Here is a 20315-nt window from a genome sequence, read left to right on the forward strand (position 1 = left end):
GATTTTGTATTTGTTCTTTTCTGTCTTTGTTGTTTCCATTAGTCTAAAGTAAAAGTCATTCAAGCTGAAAGGACATATTTGTTCTCTGTTAATGAAAAGCCTTACCGTCCCTCTGCAAAGAATTACATCAACCACTTGTGCTGAATCACTAACAGGAAACTGCTCTCACCCACACTGGAAACAATGCTCAGAGACTCTGCTGCAGATGTGCAACATGGCAAAACTGTGCAAAATCACCAGCCTAATTAGTTAAGAGGATAATGAGTGATGACTAGGAGGAACCTCACTGCAAATATATAATGCAAACAATAAAGAAAAATAGGTGGTGTTTTCAAACAGCAATTAAATCTATTCTGTTCCCTTTATTTTTATTGTTGTTGTTGTGTTACAGACTCAGATTAGCCCCAAGGAAGGGTGGCAAGTTTATAGTTCAGCCCAGGATCCTGATGGCCGTTGCATTTGTACTGTTGTTGCACCTGAACAAAACCTATGTTCAAGAGATGCCAAGAGCAGACAACTTAGACAGCTGCTAGAGAAGGTAAGTCTTCCCAATGAATTTCTCCTTTTGATCACTGAACTTCCCTGGAAATCCACTCCTGCCTCTCTAAGTTTAATATATAATGGTGCCCTGAAGCGTTATCTATAAAAACATTCCTTCAGGGTATATCCCCTACCTGTGTTTTCACCACTTATCGTAATTTGTCTGTTTCCCTCATAGCACACCTCTGTCAACCCAAGCCACTTATCTAGCAAACTGAAGTTGCGTTTTCTCTTGCTCATTCCCCAAACCCTTTCTTACACACATACAGGACTGACTTTCCCTGTGTCAAAACAGTTACAAATCCCACCTTAAACTTCCTCGTTGTTGTGGGATTTAAACTACAGCTCCTGCTTCAAACATGTAAGTCTCTTGAAGGTCATTCCTTGTCTCTTATCAGCAAATAATGAGATACAGACATGACAGCACCATCAAAGCAGACCGTACAGATGAGAAACAATTCTAAGTTATTTTTATTTCTTATTTCCTCAGTTAATACTATTTATTTCATTCTCCGGTGGTGCAAATTTTGTCTAAACAACCCAATTCTTATTCCCACTATTATCCACTCTTGTTTATATATTAAAATTGGTAAACTGTTATTTTGTATGAACCGAAAAAAACACTGCAACCATGAAAACACAAACTATTATTCTGCATTCCCTGTGTAGGTAACCAAGTTTATAGTTACTGTGTAACAGCTAGTAGTTCATACCCTGAGGGACTGAGACAGAGCATTTGAACAGCAACAGCAGAAAGCAACATAAAATGTAGACCCCCCCCAAAAAAATGCATTTTTCAGCATACAATTTTCAGTATTTTTTCAGCTATAGAAAAATCACTCCAATGCTAAATCCAGCAGATGTTCCCTTCATAAACCTCCATGAACTTCAGGAGGGACTTAATTTCAGTTTTTGACAGAGTCCATAGCATGACATGTAACTAAGTAGTTTTAGAAACTTCCCAAAAACAATCCCTTTCTCAGAAGAAAATTTTTCAACTTATGTAAAATGTAAAGGAGAAAAGTAGAAATGTAGAAAGTAGAAATGTAAAGGAGATGGGAGGACAGGCAGTCATGTTTGCTCCTGATACCCATCTTCAGTTATTTCTCCTTGCCCTCTCCTCCACAGAATATATTAACAGGTTTTAATGAGCTATTTTTCCATCTCAGGGTCCCAAGGAAATAAAACATCAGAATTTTTCCAAGCTAAATACGTTGGTGAGGGTAGAGTCTCCTAGAATGGGGTTCACACCACCTTCATATTGTTCCAAAACTGATAAAAATCCCAGCCAAACTCAATTAGTTGGCTTTCCACTTACCATCTATGACAGGAGGTAGGAACGATCAAAATTCAGGATAAGACCTAATTCAGTAAACGTGTTAGCTATGACCGCCAAACAGCCAGTAATTTTTAAGCCTAATTAATGTTTTTCATCTTTAACAACAAGCCTGCCCTCTTACTCACCATTCCTACAGATTTCATGGTACTCAGCAGATGCAGCTTGAGAACAGGTACAAAATGAAGTCACAGAGAAAAACCTGTGGCTTTGTGTGTCAACAAAAATACCTACAGACCTGTGGACCATGTGTGTCACCACAAAACCGAAGAACTACTTGCTTGCTCAACAGTTGGAAAGCAAAGAAGAAATAAAAACGTTACTTTTTCACTTAAAAATACTTCTAGGAACTGCCAATGGTAACCGTCCAAAAGCTGATTTGTACTATTTTAAGTATATATTTTTCTGAATCCCCGCAGTCTGTAGGTTACAACATATTAATTTCAAATACAAATATTAGTTTAAATTTTACATGCTCTTGCAGACAACAGGAGTACTGCTACTTTTGTGGTTTATTAGGAAGGTCAATTTTTTTTTTTTGAGACAAAACTTCAATACAGCACTTAATATTCTTTTTTTTTTTTTTCATAGTCCACTTTTTTCCCGTTTTAGTGGACGGAACACTTACTGTCAAATAATAACTGCATTTGCAAAATGTGTCATGTTTATGACTGGGAAAAACATTGCTTTTATAATAGGCACTGCTAGATAATTATAATTATCTATATATAGATATATATATCCATATATATTATATAGATATATAATTAACTCCAGATGAAAAGTCCTTGCCTCATTTTAGTGAAAGTGCTAAATGAGGTCACTTGCAGTACTACAGTTTCCTGAACAGTCACTTATCTATAAAAAATGATTTTCTACTATTAAAACAATTGGCTGAAGTTTCTAATTTTATACTTGTAAAACCACAAGCAAATCCCAATTTAATGATGGCCCCATCCCAGCTTATCTCTGGACAGTCTCATGTATTCCTTATAGTGAATTATTATACCAATGCCTACTAGGTATGAAAATCACACTCTTCGTAACAGCCCAGAAATTTTCTCCTAATCTTAGTCCTGTTCCTCAAGTGGAGGAGGAAACACATGGTGCATGGAGCATCCTGAAGAACAGGCAGCATCTACTACAAAAGACAAAGTAGCCTCTAACAATTAACAGCATTTTTCCAGCCCATTGAAAATGGTGCTGAAAGGATCCCCCTCTCTACCTCAAAGAAACTATCCAAATACTAAGTGGCTCTAAGATCTCAGTCCCGCTAGCCCTCTGTTAGCGCTGTTCCCCAATTTTTGTACTGTCATGCAGTTATGGAATTTAAAACCTATACTGTGGTATAAATGGCTCACAGCTAAAGCCTTGACATAAGTACATTTTATTGCCTGACATTTAACTATCTGAGCAGGGAAAAAAAAAAAAAAAAAAAAGTAAAGCAACAAAAAGTGCATTTAGAGAGTGTTCTTCTTTAACAGGTTCAGAATATGTCCCAATCTATTGAAGTTTTAAATCTACGGACTCAGAGGGATTTCCAGTATGTTTTAAAAATGGAAACACAAATGAAAGGGCTGAAGGCCAAGTTTCGGCAAATTGAAGATGATCGGAAGACATTAATGACAAAGCATTTTCAAGTAGGTTTTATTTTAACAATAACTTTGAAAGCCTGCTGGAAGCGATGTACTAAGCAGCAATGCATGGACTGCTAAGATCTCAGCTTGAAATGTTCATACAAGAGCAACATTAAAATGAAAAGCGTAATAAGATTTCCTTTATGATAATAATCTTTTGCTCTGTTCAATTTAATTGTACTAGGAAGTAACCATTAATTATTAAGATATTGGAGATATGTCACTAGAAACAGATTCCTGTTTTTCCTGTATCATTGTACATGTCATACTGAGAAATTTATATTCATTCAAGCTCCAGTGATAAATGGGCAGATCCAATGGAATTAATAGCAAGTAACTAGAGAGTTCTGCACTTTTACTGCTGCCTGACATTCACTGCAGTTGAAGGGAAGAAAGCCTATAATAAATCAGGTTGTTGTAATTTTTATCCAGTAGAATTAAGATCTAATTTCGTGTCTGAAGGTTTGCTATTCTGAGTTTGGGATAGGGGAGGAGGGCAATCATTCCCAGTCGCATCTGTATGATTAAAAAAAGACTTCTAAGGAATTTTAATGACAAGAAAAAAACACAAGCCAATCTTTTTGTGAGGAAGGAGAGTTGCAAAGATTACAAAACAGCTTTGTGTATTCTGAGAGGAAAAAAAAAACACCTATCTGAAGTACTTTTAAGGAGAAAAATTTACAAAAACATAGTTAAGTTCTTCAAATATCAAGTCTGATAAACAGTATTTCAGGTTGCAAGACAGCAAGGTAGAATCTAAAAAATATATTACAAAGCTTACATTAACAAAATTTATATTTAAACCCTTCATGAAACACAAAATGGACATACTTTTCTAATCAGCATTAAAGTTACATACCTAAACAATTACATAGCTAATTTATTTTCCAGAGACACTGAATATTCTGGACTTAATAGCATCAGGAATTAAATACTTTAATGATCTGACTACCAAACATTATTCTTTGTCATCACTCTTCATATAGGAGGCTGAACACATTCTTCTAGTAATTTTCAGGTAGTAAAGCTCTGCAATTTTTCCTTTTATCACTCATTGCTACAACACATTTCTATAATGCCATTATATATTCTTTATCCTCATAATAGTTTTTCTTGAACAAAATATCAAAATTTGACTGTCTGATATGTGATGTCAAAGGTAGCAGACTCCTGCAGTATTCTAACCTTTTAAATATTCAGCATTTATATTGGTCAGACATTTAACCTCAGTTTGATAGTTTGCCAGGAGCATAAAGCAGATTTCCAGCCAATCAAATGATAGAGGAATTTAGAAGGTCAACATCACACAACATGCTGCTGGCTTTCTGAAATTCAGCCTACTAAAATTCCAGTGCTTTATCTTACCTGAGACACAGGAACTTCTTGATATAACAAAACCCCTCACACCAGCAGGTGCAAAGCACCAGAATATGCCTACCACCCATTCATTTTGCAGTACAATTTAGTTCCTGTGCCACGGATCACAGCAACAAGTTAGGAACGTCAGCAAACACTATGGTTTTGGTTTTGTTTTGTTTTTCATGAAAACGCCAAAAACATCTTTATATCATTTACTGAAGCGGGATGTTTTATGCTATGGTTCCATGTTTCTGAGAGCCAAATAGAACAAATTTGATCCAGGTCACACTTGAGAATATGGTCATATTTCTGTCAAATCAGCATTCATGCCAGGCAAAAGATATTTGGTCCCCCCCAAAAAAGTTACAGCAGTTTGCTCAAATGATACCTCATCTGACATAAATTCTGTCAGGAATAAGTTACCTCCACTAATTCTCCTAAACTCATCATCTTGCTGAGTTTTGTTTTTCCATCCATGATTTACCCATGATTTTTGACTGCTTACTGCCCCTAGAACCAAAGCCTAAGTTCATCATTTCAAAATCAAATATAAACTTTTGGCTTTTTGTGCATTCCACATCACAAAACCTAGTCTCGTTATCAAGAAAGACACAACTGTTTGTTTTTTACAGATATATTAGGCTCAAGATGAATTTTTAATAAGGATAGTCAAATAAAAAATAGTTTTAACTGTAGACAAAAACTCTTCATTTCTTCCTGTCCACCTCAATAATTCTGCTAATATTCTATAATTGGAAGACCCTTTGAGGACAGAGCCAAAGATACAAAGAAAACTTCTGATGGTTTCTAATCCATTTATAACAACATATCTCTTTGTAATTTAAAATGCCACTTCCTAGATATTAAGATAACCTGCATGCAAACTATTCTTTCCAACTCCACATATAGGCCTTTATTTTGAGCAAATAATAATTCCAATATGAAAACCATTGTTAAAACTGCATGGATGAGCTGAGCACTGAAGAGACGTAAAACTCTCAAGCTGTTCTAGAACACGTTTGAGAGGTAAAAACTCAGAGGCAGATCTTCAAGCAAATCTAATGCCAACCCTGACTATCAGCTTCTTTCACATCTCCTCAGTAGAAAAGCATTCTGTTTGACATTATGTTATTTATTTTGAAAATGTTTTACCATGCTTATTGCATCCATTTATACGAGTGATGTAACAAACTGTACGTATCTCCGTGCATCTCATTGACTATACTAACTAATGACCACATTTGCTTCTGCACCTCTTCTTTGTGCTTGGGCATCCATTTAGTTCTCTTCTGCTTTCCCTTTTAATCTGCTGACTATTCCATCTATTCCTTCAGGACTCCATTTTCTAATCTCTTCAATAGCCTCTCCCTGTGTGTCCTCATCCATTCTCAGTCTCTACTATCACCTAATATTAGTGCCTAACAAGTCTCTATTTCCACCCTTTTTCTTGTTTTGTCCAGGCTTGCATCTCCTCATGCCTCTGGCATTTGCTCACAGAAGTCCTGCTGTTTTCTCAAAATATAAACAGATATGCAAATCAAGGGCAAACCTACAAGCTTTTCATAAAGCAAAACCTTTTGATTGCAAGGATTATTGAGGTTATCTACAGAAAAAAAATAATAATAAAATAAAAATAAAAAGAAAGAAAAAAATAACCTCAATCTAGACTAATTTAGTAAAGATTAAGTTTACTGCATTTAAAAGAATTATTACAAAAACAAAATATAAGCAGTCATTATAAGTTACAAAGAGAAATTCTCAATGTACATGACAAAAGTCTGAGAAAGGGGCAACCAAGAATTCCCAAGTGGAGCCTTGCTTTCCTTAATTGATATTTAGGAACAGGAGTGGTGACAAAATACCAATTGCACATAGCAATAAAATGATTTGCTACAGTCCAGAACAAAGAACGCCTGAGGAAGTTCAAAGGCACCTAGTGATGTAGAAGTACCACAAGTACAAAACAGTTTAAGAACCATGGATTTTTCACTTCAGAAGAAAGAGGTATATATCACTGTGTCCAGATCAGAACTAAACAGGGTCCAACAGATATTTAGGAAAAAATGAACTCAGTATTTCTAAGGAGTGAAATAAAAATGAACAGCTTACCCACTATAGATCAGGTGTGATGTTTTTGACTGTCACCAGGTGTTCAGGTCTAATCACCTTTTCTCAGGAAGATACAGTCCATGGGGGTTTATATCCTCTGGATGGAAAGTCAGACCCTCAACAGGTCTGGTTCAGATCACTGGAAGGTAATCATATACCTCAGTAGAAATAAACTATCATCTCACACATTTTGTCTACTGCTTACTGCCATTAATTCTGAGATTTCTAAGACTTTCACAGTACACTGAAATAATAGCTCTAACTAAAATCAATAGTCATTTTTGAGTCATTTTAATAATCAGGCATAAATATTACATAACAGGGAATAAGAGGATTTAATTCCTTTAAACTGCTCTAATACGCATTTGATTACCTTTAACAGGAGTTGAAAGAAAAGATGGATGAGCTCCTGCCACTGATCCCAGTTCTGGAACAATACAAAACTGATGCCAAACTAATCACCCAGTTCAAGGAAGAAATTAGGAATCTGTCTACTGTACTCACTGGGATTCAAGAAGAGATTGGTGCTTATGACTATGAGGAACTACACCAGCGGGTGCTCAGTTTAGAAACCAGGCTTCGAGACTGCATGAAAAAGCTCAGTAAGTTTACTGTTTCTTGTCAGATTTGATCCCACAGCTGTACATTTTTGGTTTTCTCTATAGCAGGATGAAGTTTTCTTTTTTGATGAAAGTCTGAGCTATATTCAGGAAAATTAAGAAAACATTTAGGAAAAAATTCTTCACCAAAAGGGTTGTGAAGCATTGGAACATGCTGGCCAGGGTAGTAGTTGAGTCACCATCCCTGAAGGTATTCAAAAAATGTGTAGATGTGGTGCTTACTGGCATGGTTTAACGGTGGACTTGGTAGTGCTAGGTAAAAGGTTAGACTAGATGATCTTAGAGGGCTTTTCCAATCTCAATGACTCTCTAATTCCATACTCTGATCTGTGCTACCCTAAAAAATGTCAAGAGTAACTCCTCTTAAGGTTAGTCATACCCCTCAAAATTTGCGCCAACGTATTTTAGATAATTACCTACCCTACTTTATACAAAAGGAACTGAGATGGAAAATTATAAAAGATAGCAACTTTAAATCTAAGAGACTTACAACTCATTGGGGAGATACAAAGGTTCTTTCTAAAAAGTTCAGACGGGCTTTTCTATTTAAGTCATTTTTGGTTAATCAGTGTGAAAAAAACAATAGTCAGAAGTAGACTGGAATCAGTTTGGCACTGTCCATGATACAAATCTTGCTATGACACCTGAGAGCCCACTCCAACTGCACTGTCTTTAGACCTGTAATACCAGCATTAAGACAGATATGCCACTTTCCCATCTGGAACACAACAAAATTAGCATTATATCTAATTTAGTGGAGTGAAGCATGATTTTTTTTTTTGAAAACACAGCAAAAATCCATCATGAGCACTGCACTAGATTTACATCAGGCAGCCTCCATCTTTATTGCTCATGTTGCTGGCTTTTGTTAGAAAAAGTTGATGTTCAGCATCTCCAAAAATCAGCACTAGCTCAGTATTAGCTACCAAAACTAAAAGTCTGAAGTATCGTTAAGTGTCAACCTTAACTTCCATTACGCAAGCAGGGTAATTGGTACCCACCCACTTTGCAGCCATGATGCAAAGTCTGCCCTCAGAATGCACGCACTGACTTTGAGAAACCTGATAAAAATAAATTAGCTTAAAGAGAGGAATTATTTTTCTGATTCTGATTGTCTTTTATGTATGTGGACCAAAATGCTAATTGTATGAAGTATCACTGAGAAATTAGGAATTTCTTTTATCAAGTAATGCAGTTCTCATGGTAATAATGAACTATCGAGGAGTAATTTTTTCTTTCTTATATATAATATTCCATGGTAATTCTATTACACTTATTTCAATTAAATTCTAGTGATAATACTTAAATTGGTCATTAAGGAAAAGTATTTTTGTTCATAAAAGTGAAAATGTGTTATTTTGAATATTTATTACCTTAATTATGAATTTCGTTGCTGTTCAAAATATATTTTATAGTATTTTTAAAGAAGGGTATTTCTGACAAAAGGAGTAGAAAATCAAGAAAATCTGAAAAACTCTACTAACATATTTAAGTTACCTCACAGTTTATGGCAATTTTACTTAAATATTGAAATATAAAAATAGCAAGCACCTCAACAACATCTTGCCAAAAGGAACTGAAAAGACTCCCAAAATGCCATGTCCAATAATGAATGAAATAGCAATTCAGTGAAATCAGTAGGAAATTTTCAGTGTTACAATTAAGTGTTCATTGAATGGCTTTTGATAATATTTTCAAAGACATAAATATCAATTGAATGTTTAATTGCCTTTGAGGTTTCATAAATATGGCCTCTGCAAGCAGTGTAAAATGTGCTTTAAATTTAATATTTACAGAAACAATTAGAAGAATCAGTACCTGAGATTGCAACTTTTAAAACAAGCAATGGATATACCTACATACATATAGATAGATAGATAAACAAACAACAAACAAACAAAAAAACAGCAGTATCTGATGAGTTAACATTGGCTTTTTCATGTTGAATGTTTAATAATAAATAAGTTTTCACAACAACCACAAGGCACTGACAGGTCAGCCAAGTTTTCACTGTAATAGACAACAGAGACATACATCATTTTTAGAAAAGGTATACCTCTGAATTTTAACAAGTCTTTCTGTTGTTCAGATTGTGTCAAAGTAGGAGGGCAGCTGAGAAATAGATATGGTGTTGGCTATGTTCGTACTTCCTAATTTTTATACAGCTTTGTAGCTAAGATGACAAGTTGCCCTTTCCAATCTGGTGGGTAATATTTTGATACATACTTTGGAAGTAGCAGAACACTGGAGATGAAACTTAAAACCAGACCTTAATATAACGTAAATCACTACAATGCTATTGGACTCCTTGGCTTGATGCAGAAGCCAAGTAACCTACATTTAGGATTGCCCAGCTTAGTGGTGATAGTGTTTCTAGCTGGGGGAACATTATGCTAGGTATCAGTATTAGCATCATCTACAGTTTCCTTCTCTTGATGTTTGTTACTAGACAAACTTGGACACTTTGCTTGTAAGAATGTTTGCATAACGCAATGCAATGCCTCTCAGCAGGATTCATTACCTCCAGTGGACACCTTGCTAAAGCAGTTTTACGGCTTCCAATACTGAGGTAGCTTAGACATCTTTGCATGCCACTTCACTGTGCTGCATTGATCATGTTTTGTTGACATATATATGTATCATAGCATAAATCAAATTATCCAAACGCCCACTTGGGTTTTGGATAATGATGACACTTTTTCAAGTCAGCCACCCTAGCATTTATGTGTGTCCATTATTTTTTTTTTTTTAATTTTCTGATTCACCTTGTTTATACATCCCAGGACTACATATACATTTGCTGTAATATGAAAAATTAATTTTATTTATTTATTACAAATAGGTTTGTTTTGGTTTGGTTTTCTTTTGTTCCCCCCTTCCCTGCCCAAGTTTCACATGTATATATATATTGTTTTATATTGATTTATATCTCATCATTCCAGATAACCCACTAATAGTTTTCATATATCTTCCCTGTGTTTTAGGGTCTGCCTGGCCCACCAGGTGAAAAAGGTGAAAATGGTGATGTGGGCCCAATGGTAAGACTTTGTCCCCATCGGTCACTCTGGGGGCAATGAGTATCATCTTTATATTATTGTATTTTCTCTGTAGCTCACAATTTGATAATTTACTCCTGAATTTGTTGCCTGAGCATGAAACATTTGTGCATTTTGAACTGCCTCTGGGATTTATTTTGCTTTCCTGCATCCATCTTAACTCTAAGATAAAGATTTATATAACTTCAGAAAATACTCTGAAAAGTAGGTAGCAAAGCAACCAAGTTTGCCTGACAGGATAGTGGCAAGCAGGGTCAGGAAAGAAAGAGAAAAGACACCACTGCACTGAAGAATTTGGAACTGCTTTTCTGAAATAGGAACTTCAGGGCATTGTACCATAGCATCAGGGATCAATGGCACATTTTCCATTGGACTGTAATTGTATGACAAAAGATGGTAAACATTATTTGGTTTTGTTTCTCTGGGTCATCTTGAGACTACATTCTTCAACTGTTTATGCTGTTGTCACAATGCCTTCTGTGCTGGTCTTGACAGAATTGCAAGCTATCTACATTTTGTGTGTGCCTCCAACACCTTATGCCAAGGCTGCCTGCTTTTTTACTGCCCATCTGTAGTCACCATGGTACACTACGGCCATATGGGTGCTACCAGACAGATAAGCTACTCTGAGGTCTTTGTGCAGTGGAAGGGATATGTAGGTAATGCACAGGGAAACAAGTCCTCATGATTCACAATCATTATATCATTTTCAGCTCATGTACTATGTATCTTGGATATTTTTGTGAACTCATGCAGTGGGCTGCAATCTAGCCCTGCTGTTGTTGTAGCACTGTGAAGATTAAAAGTCTCTTACAGATTGAAGATATGATTTATAGTTGGCCAAAGAAGCCCCACTGGACTTTTATTCTATGATTTTAAATATACCAAATTGTCTCTTTGATACAGGGTCCACCTGGTCCTCCAGGTCCAAGAGGTCCCCAAGGTCCTAATGGAGCTGATGTAAGAATTAATCTATTTTTCTCTTTAAATTCCTTTTGAAATTCAGTAATAAGCAATATATTTGGGGTAACTGTACTTGAAATAACATCTTGTATCATTGCAGGGTCCCCAAGGCCCACCAGGCTCAATTGGCTCTGTTGGAGGTGTTGGTGAAAAGGTGAGAATGTTGATTATGTCATACCTAGAAGGAGAAAACGTTGGAATAGGAATATATATTTTGATTCTTCTTTGGTGCTATACAGATATGTTACAGTTCCAAAATATCTTTCATTAATAATTATTAATAGTAATCAACCAATACTTCTAATGGCTGATTTACTATTGTTGTTTGTTTTGTTGTTTGTTTTTTTTTTTCTTTCACATTTTACATCACAAAATTATTTAAGTATTAGGCAAGAGCTTTGGGGGAGAAGATGTAGTTTTTGGAATGATTAGTAAGTATAAGGCTATGGTGATTTCCTTGGTTACACAGTTTAAAGTAACATAATTGGCTTCAACAGTATTATTTTATACTGCTGTGGCTTAGAATATCATGTAGCCTTCTACCTGGAAGGTCAAGAATATAAGATACTGTGGTAAACATATCTGTGAGGTGAAGCAAAAGTCACATCAATATGTGTTTGTTCCCCATAGAAATAGATATAGTTCCAATAAAGTTAAAGGTTTGAAGATGATTTAAGCTAGTTGAAAATCTGGAAACAGATTTAGAATCCCAACAATCATCCCACTAAATTTAATTCAACATGACATTCAGATTTGTGTATCCCTAGTTGTCATTTTTATTTCCTCTTGCTTATTTCCTGTGTTGTCTGCATTCATACAGAGAAGCTTCCACATATATTATTTTGGAGGTTTTATTTCTTCTAATTACTTCCTTCCTCCTTCTCGAGTTGTAGCATATGACTGTTTGTTTTCCTAGTTAAGACTCCTTTCCTCTTAATTTCAGTTCCATTTAATGAGTTCTGCAAGCTGAGAAATAATGGAGAGTTGTTTTTGTCAGGAGGAGTTTTGTTTTTATCACATTGTGTTACTGCAATAGGAGGACTGTTCACGCTTTTAAACAAAACCAAAGCCTTTTCCCTTTTCCTCCTCTTCCCACATACTTTTTTCCCCCAATGTATTATTATTATTGTTGTTGTTATTATTTATTATGTCGGCATACTTTGGCCTGTGCCCCCCCTCAGGAGATATATCATACTGTAGATAATATAATGCAGTGCTGATTGGAAAAATATTTTGGCATCCTTCCTGTCATTGTTGAGGAGTAGCAGAAGATCTTTTATCATTAATACAAAGACCCCTTCTGTCAAATTATAAACACTTTTTGACACATTTAGTGCCATGTATTTTTAGCTAGCTTGTTTGTTCACCTGCTGTACACACGAAGGTTTAAATGTTCAAAGAAATCTGAAGCACAAACATGCATGTAGCCTTGCATTATTAATGCCTGTATCCTCCATGGAGCAGTCTAGAAGTTTTGAGACTTACACTCAACCAGAACCACCTAAAACCAGCTTCCGCCCAGCCATTATTCTCTTTGTTCTGCTTATAATTAAGAAAAAGGGGAAAAACAGAATGTACCAGCACACGCTGATCTCTAATTTGATATCAAAAGCCTAACATAAAGATATTCTAAATATCCAGTAAATTGCTCAAAACTTTGCAAAGCTGGGCCTTGGATGTTTACGTCAGTTGAAAGCAAAACTACTGTTCAGAAAATAATAAGGAAATGAAGATTATGAATTTTCTTACAAAGAATACTCAGTGCTTATTGACCTGAAGTATCCATCCACCAGACATATTTTAAAATATGCTTTATCACATAAACAATTTTAAGTACTAAGAGGGATCATTCATTAAGATCACTGTAAAATTAAGTGTGTCTAATTAAACATACCACAGTTTCTAAAGGCAACTTTACCCTTTAGAAGTGTCCTTTCTAAAGGGTATGTTAATATTGCCCCTAAAATTCTGATAATCTGTTAATTACCTTATTCTGGAATTCACCTGGGTAGTCATATCTTATTTCATTTATCTAACTTAATATTTACATTTGGCCAAGTTTTGGTCCTAGTGAGGTCATCACGTTGACGTTAGCTTCTATAAGAAAAAAAAAAATGGTATCTACAGTATGAGGTTTGTTTAAATTTCATGTTTTATGATTTATACTTTTCCATTGCATAGAAATGAGAAAGATGCACACTGCATTAATTGAACTGTCACAGGGGCATGCAGGTCATACAGGATATGAAGGATACACAAGTTTAATGAGAAAATGAGGGGAAAAATCCCCTATTAACAACCACAAATTGAAAAAAATCCTCTGGAATAAAAATCTATTTGTTACCGCAGCACTCCATGACAATTGGAAAGCAAGTTCTGTTATCCTTTCACAGATTTGTGTATCTGTGACACTATTAGCTAAACATTCTACTAACAGAGTAGTTTATATAAAGGTTTATTTATCAGTCCACTGAGCTAGAAAATAATCAGTCATAACTAAATTTGAAAATGAACCATGACAAAGAATCTTTTACATGTATAATATTTTGTATTGGCTCAAAAAAAAAAAAAAAAAAATTTTATGGCCTGTGGTAAAAGTTTTACTAACGATTATGCTATTACTTTATCCTAATAGATTTTCTTTATGTAATTATTTATTTTAACAGTAGCTTCAGCAATAATGTCTCTACTCAATTGAAATTAATCTCCAAATAGTATTTTCTTATTTGTAGGGACTTACTTCCAGGCAAAAATATATCTTAAAGGGAAAATATACATATATACATAGTCAATATACTTCTTTGGCTTTTTTGTGACTAGAAAAGAAGAAGACAAACAGGAAATTTGTAATGTATGGGATAATAAAAGGGAAGAACTTCCAAAGCCCACAGGGAAAGTTTGTCTTCCTGTCTCACTAAAAGCTTAGTTTGACAGATTCTTTCAAAAATTTCAGATTCCAGTTCTGCAAAAACACATGTAACAACTGCCTTTAGGTAGTCTCAATAAAAGACAGTTCCTATAAGCTGTTAACATGAATAAGCATGCAACAGTATGTAGTAACAGAATAAATTCATAGAAATATTCTACCTGATGACTCATTAATTTATCTTTACACATGTACAGGGTGAACCTGGAGAAGCTGGTAACCCTGGACCTCCTGGAGAATCTGGAACATCCGTGAGTACTTTGATTTTGTCTTACTAACCTGTATCATGGTTAACAAAGGTATCTGGTAGTGCTTGCTTTAGAAAGCATTTAATCAGATTAATTGTGTATGTTGTCTTTAAATTTTCAGTGAAGAACTTGAAATGCAGTTTGTATCCTTATAATTATAGCCACATCTTGTACTAACTGTTGCCGACGGAAGGAAGACCCAGCACATCAATATGAGTGAACAGTGAACTTCAACTTTAATGGATAGCTCAGTCGTCTTTTATCTAGTTTGAACATAATCAACTCATACATATTGCAGAAACTAAGCTCAGGATTGGTTAACACTTCCCGGGCTTTTCAGTCTGGTCCTCCTTCTTTTGGCTACCTGTCCCGCCTTAGGGACTTTCCCGATGGCCCAAGGGCATCGTGTCCTTGAGCCTGATTGGCTCTCAGCCAGCTGCATACGTGCCAAGGCTCATGTGAGTTGAGTTCGGTGCTTCACCAGCCCATTGTCTCCCAACTGCTCAACATTCACATGTCCTTCCTCACTTAACGATTCCTCCACAATTCCCCCGTTTTTATTTTGCAGCAACTATAATCAATATAACTGTAAGTAGAAAACGAAGTTCCTCTTTGACGAAGAAAAAACCATCCACCCATGTTCCCAAAAACAGATTTAAACCAACCTTCAAACCAACTATCTTGTACTACAATTTTTTGCGTATGATCCCTTAACCATTTCAAACATAATCAACTCATCAACAAAAGGATCAGACGCAGAAGCGAGGAATAGGCAAAATGAACTTTGTCTGGTTTAATTTGCCCAAGTGACCCACATATTGGTTTGAGGATCGATTTTGCTTAGGATGGCACTATTACGTCCAACCGTCATTGTCAAAGATAACGCAACCAGAATCCCTTGTGCCGTTAGATCAGCCATGGTTGCTGTTATTCGTACTTGATGACTTTTCTTCAATGGCTGGTTTAACACACCGACTAGGCACCCAGGTTGGCCCTGTAGGGGAAGAGATACACACATAACCTCGCCCCATATAAATCACATCAGCAGGCCCCAGCCATTGTCCCGTTTTCGTATCTCGGTACAGTACTCTCATAATACATTTATTATCATTTTCAGACTTAATGTAGTGACGTGTCACGGGTGGTTCCTCATCATCTCCAAATACACACAAATGATTGAGAACAAATAAGGTTTTATCCACCCTCTCTCTAATATCTGTAATGTCTTTAAACTTTTCCAAATACTGCTTAACTGTTCCATTAGCTCTTTCTACTATAGCTTGACCAGTTGGTGAATGTGGAATACCAGTTATATGCTTAATGTCCCACAGTTCCATAAATCGCTTAAGTGGCCCACTAACATAGGCTGGACCATTATCTGTCTTTATGGTTTGTGGTACTCCCATTACTGCAAAACAACTGGCAAGATGACGTCGTACATCCCGAACTTTTTCCCCAGGCTGCGGTGTAGCCCAAATCATGTGACTAGAAGTGTCTATCGTTACATGCAGATATCTCAATCTGCCAAATGCTGTGACATGAGTGACGTCCATTTGCCACACTTCGTTGGTTTTAATCCCTCTCGGGTTTGTTCTGATTCCGATTCCCACACCCGAATTGTAGTGACTACACGTTGGGCAAGCTTTTACTGTCGCCTGCGCATCAGCTCTAGACAGTTTGTAAGCCCGCGCAAGTCCTTTAGCGTTCTGGTGAAAAATAGCATGAGCCTCCCGAGCTCTGCAAAAGGGTGACAGTGGTGCTTCAGTGGCTGTTGCGGCGACTAGTCGGTCCGCTCGAGCGTTGCCTTCTCCCAGGCCTTCTTCCCACTGATGACTCCTTATGTGTATTACTGCATACAGTTCACTTCTTTGAGCTATGGCGATCTGTAGACTGATTATTAATTCTGACAGCCGTTCATTTTTTAAGTCTCTCAAGGCTGAGTCTTCTATACCATTTGCTATGCCTACTACATATAAGGAATCGGATACCACATTTAACGGAACATCTCTCCATTTTATAAATGCCCATACTACTACAAGAAGTTCTAGTGCCTGTAATGAGTCTTTATCTTGGGCTTGTAAAATTTGATGTTTCCAACCATGCTCATCCTTCCAAGTCACTGCAGCAGTTCCAGAACGTTTTCCTGCGTCAGTGAAAACTGTCACTGCATTCTTAAGTGGGATAGACGATCGTTTTGGCTTAGTTATCCATCTCTGGTTTTCCATCCATGTCAGAGCAGTTGATTGTAACGTTTTTGCTACTATAGTAGCGCCATCCTGTAGTAGTGCAGCTTGTAACTCTTCAGAGTTTTGTATATACCATTCCAAATCGCCTGGCTTCATGGGTAACCAGATAATATTTGGAGGAACCCCATCCACTTGCAATATTCGATTCCTCCCCTTCTTTACTAATTCTGCTAATGTTGCAATTTTTTCTTGAATTGTTCATCGAGGTTGTAACGGAGGAGCTATCCATTCTAATACCACAGTTTCTCCTCCCTTCTCCCCCGTTTTTATTTTTTGCTGTGTTATGGCACCCATCAGGCATTTTGAGCCACATAGAATGGTAAGATCGAGTGGCTTGTCAGATACACGTCGATGCGTGACACTCGTTGTGATCAAAGATGCGATTTGTTGTAGTATTTCTTGTTGTTTTTCTGATAGTGTCACTTTTGAAGCAGGATCAGTTCCTTTTAATAACGGCCGAAGGGGATTTAACAGTTCATTCGGAATCCCGACTACTGGCCTGATCCATTGTAAATCTCCCAGCAGTTTTTGAGCATCATTAAGAGTTTTGATATTTGATTGGATTGTAAGTTTTTGAGGCTGAATGGTGGAATCTGTAATTTTCCAAACCAAAAACTTCCAGGGACTTGTCTCCTGAACCTTTTCCGGTGCAAGTATGAGTCCCATTTGTTTTAAGGTCAGTGTTAAGTCATTTTTCTGTTGTAGACTTGATTCGAATGTAGGCCAATGTGGTGGCCAACTTTGCGCACTGATTATTGTCACATCTGCGCCAGTGTCCAACAATGCCTCAGTTTGCAGTTTCTCATCCTTTAAACATACTGTGATTTTTTGTCGTGGTCTCTGCTGCATGCCAAGCGTTAATAACGCTATTTTTCCTGTGGAGCCAAATGCTCCAAGTCCTCGGTCCTTATTGACCATCGGTGGTAGAGATGCCGCAAGGTGTGGCAACGGAATTAATTGAGCTATCTTTGTATTCCGTGGCACATGCATTGGAGGAAACATTGCAGAAACTATAATCTGTATTTCCCCACAATAGTCTTTATCTATAAGTCCAACCAATATTTGTAATCCATTCAAGGTAGCAGACGATCTTCCGATCAATAAAGCTCCTACAGGATCACCATTGACAGTAACTGGTCCCATAACTCCTGTTCCTACCCTGGTGGGTTTAGAGTCCAATAGCGTTACATCTACTGCTGTTGCCAAATCCAAGCCGAGACTCCCTCTGGTGACTGGTCGGAGGTAAACGGTGTTGTTCCGGCCGCTGTGGTAAAGGCCGCTTTTTGTGTCATCGCGGGGCGGTCCTTCCTGCTGCTCTGGCTGTTTCCCGACGCACCATACCGACAGATGACACCACACTGATCTCGTTTTGCACTCTCATTTCCTATGTCCGGTGATCCCACAGCGAAAACAACGCGGTTGCAGTGAAGACCCTCGGCCAGTAGGACGGCCTCCGGGCGTTTGCAAAGGAGCAAGGGCAGCGAATACTTGATTCTGCGATTGCTGTGCAGTCTGTCTGAATACCTGTGCCTGTTCTTTCATGCTATTCCCTAGTTGTTTTATTACATCTACCAACATAGCCTGCGGACCCACGGGTACCTGAGCCATCCTTTCTAAACCCTCCTCAATTGTCCAAGTTCCCGGTAACGTAGCTAATATACTACGAGTTGAAGGGTTGCAGTTTTGAATTGCACACTGCTTTAGAATAGTGCCCTTTAGATAATCAGGTACCCCAGCCGCTTGTATTGCGTTTGCTACTCGATCAATAAACAACCCAAATGGTTCCTCCCTTCCTTGCTTGATGCCCATATAGGATGGTATCCCCCCTGGCTCTCTAATTTGGTCCAAGGCTCTTCGAGCCAATCTCATTGATTCTTTGGCTTTGTCTGGACCCAGCAACGCTTGTGTCTCTAATCTATAATATGGTCCGAGTCCCATCAATTCCTCCAACGTGACACCATACAACGGATCTCCAGGTGCCCTTATCACAGCTACTGCCTCTTGACAAGCACTTTGCCAATGCGCATTAAAAAGAAGCTGTTGATGTTGTGTTAGGATCAGCTTCATTATACCACGTATGTCCCCAGGGAGCAATATATTAGTTCCCCAAATATAATCTAACATTTGCCGAGTAGGTTCCCCCTTTAAACCAGAATCATTTACTGTAGATCGTAATTGAGTTAATAGTTTCCAGTATAAATTTGTCGTATTAATGGTCACATTCCCCTGTGCATCTGGTGGCGAGTATACTACCGGAAAAGCTTGTGTTAACTGTGCTGCCGTTTCATCATTTCCTCCACGCACTGCCTCATTTGCTATTTGCCTCCATCGCTCCTTTTCAAGGCCAATAGGGCCTGGGTCAAAAGGCACGTTCAGGTCAACAGGGGGCGTAACAGCAAAGGCCTTCGATGGCTGCAGACCTTCTCTTCCCTGCTCCCCCGTTGTGAAGGGATTTATATTTGATAGAAATGAGTTAGCACTGGTCCTTTCACTTGCTCCTTCCTCACTTTCTATTGGAGCGGTTGGAGCTGCTGGTAATGAAAGCTCCTCCTCTGTATCAGAGGACATTGTCACAGGCACCTCCAATTTTCCCGAGGCCCCCTGTGCAATAGTAGAAGTTCTAACGGAAGGTGGCAACGGGCAATCTGTTCCTTCCATATTTATTTGCTGTGGATTAACATTATTAACCCTTCTTGGTGGTCCTGACCACTCTGTTGCAGCAGCGGCAACTCTTTGTTCATCTTTATGTGTGGCTAATGCATTAGCCACTATTCTCCATGGCCTCATCAAATCTCCCAGTAAACTTAACATCGTTCCTAACATCATCAAACAATTTATTTCCAAATTTACGCCACTCTGTTTGTTCAAAAAACTGTATCAGGACTTGTAAAACAACCTTTAGCTATCCCATATACTAATAACCCTGGCAAATCTTTTTCTACAATCTGTATCTAAAATGCTCCGCTTTTCTAAAAAGCATTTGAGCAAATAATACGCCGCTTATCTTTTCATACCTTTATATACGTCGATTGCAGCCTTTGCAAAGACCTCGGCGGCGCTTTTCCGGCGGGACCCTAAATAGGCTCATCCCGGGTGCGGGGACTCCCTTCCACCTTCCGACCTGCAGATCTCGGTGACGCGCGACCGGCGGGATCCACTCCCGGGTGCGGGGGACTCCACGTCCTTTTCACCTTCCCGGCGCGGGTGCGGGGATTCTTGTGCTTTTCACCTCCTGGGCTGCGTTGCAGGACCGGCTTCTCCTTTATTCCGTCCAA

The 20315-nt window shown here is 37.7% G+C and overlaps 2 protein-coding genes across 5 annotated transcripts in view; both read left to right on the forward strand.

Moving 5' to 3' along the window:
- The window catches only part of LOC140003109 (noelin-3-like), a 49054-nt gene extending 40525 nt beyond the window's left edge, over window positions 1–8529 (forward strand). Inside the window, exons 2-4 of one of the 3 annotated variants that reach the window (XM_072041925.1) lie at window positions 392–538; window positions 3361–3516; window positions 7364–8142. In XM_072041925.1, the coding sequence (XP_071898026.1) occupies window positions 392–538; window positions 3361–3516; window positions 7364–7612 (552 nt within the window). In that variant the 3' untranslated portion in view covers window positions 7613–8142. Of the gene's footprint in view, window positions 1–391; window positions 539–3360; window positions 3517–7363 lie in introns of all 3 variants that reach the window. The other 2 variants (XM_072041924.1, XM_072041926.1) reach the window with 2 other exon arrangements.
- Window positions 8530–10570: 2041 nt separating this feature from the next.
- Window positions 10571–20315, forward strand: part of LOC140003041 (uncharacterized) — a 33314-nt gene continuing 23569 nt past the window's right edge. For both annotated transcript variants that reach the window (XM_072041768.1, XM_072041767.1), the window contains exons 1-4: window positions 10571–10639; window positions 11564–11617; window positions 11721–11774; window positions 14744–14797. In XM_072041768.1, the coding sequence (XP_071897869.1) occupies window positions 10637–10639; window positions 11564–11617; window positions 11721–11774; window positions 14744–14797 (165 nt within the window). In that variant the 5' untranslated portion in view covers window positions 10571–10636. The remainder of the gene's footprint in view (window positions 10640–11563; window positions 11618–11720; window positions 11775–14743; window positions 14798–20315) is intronic.

Source organism: Anas platyrhynchos, chromosome 8 (genome assembly GCF_047663525.1).
Source record: "Anas platyrhynchos isolate ZD024472 breed Pekin duck chromosome 8, IASCAAS_PekinDuck_T2T, whole genome shotgun sequence".
Lineage (NCBI taxonomy): Eukaryota > Metazoa > Chordata > Aves > Anseriformes > Anatidae > Anas > Anas platyrhynchos.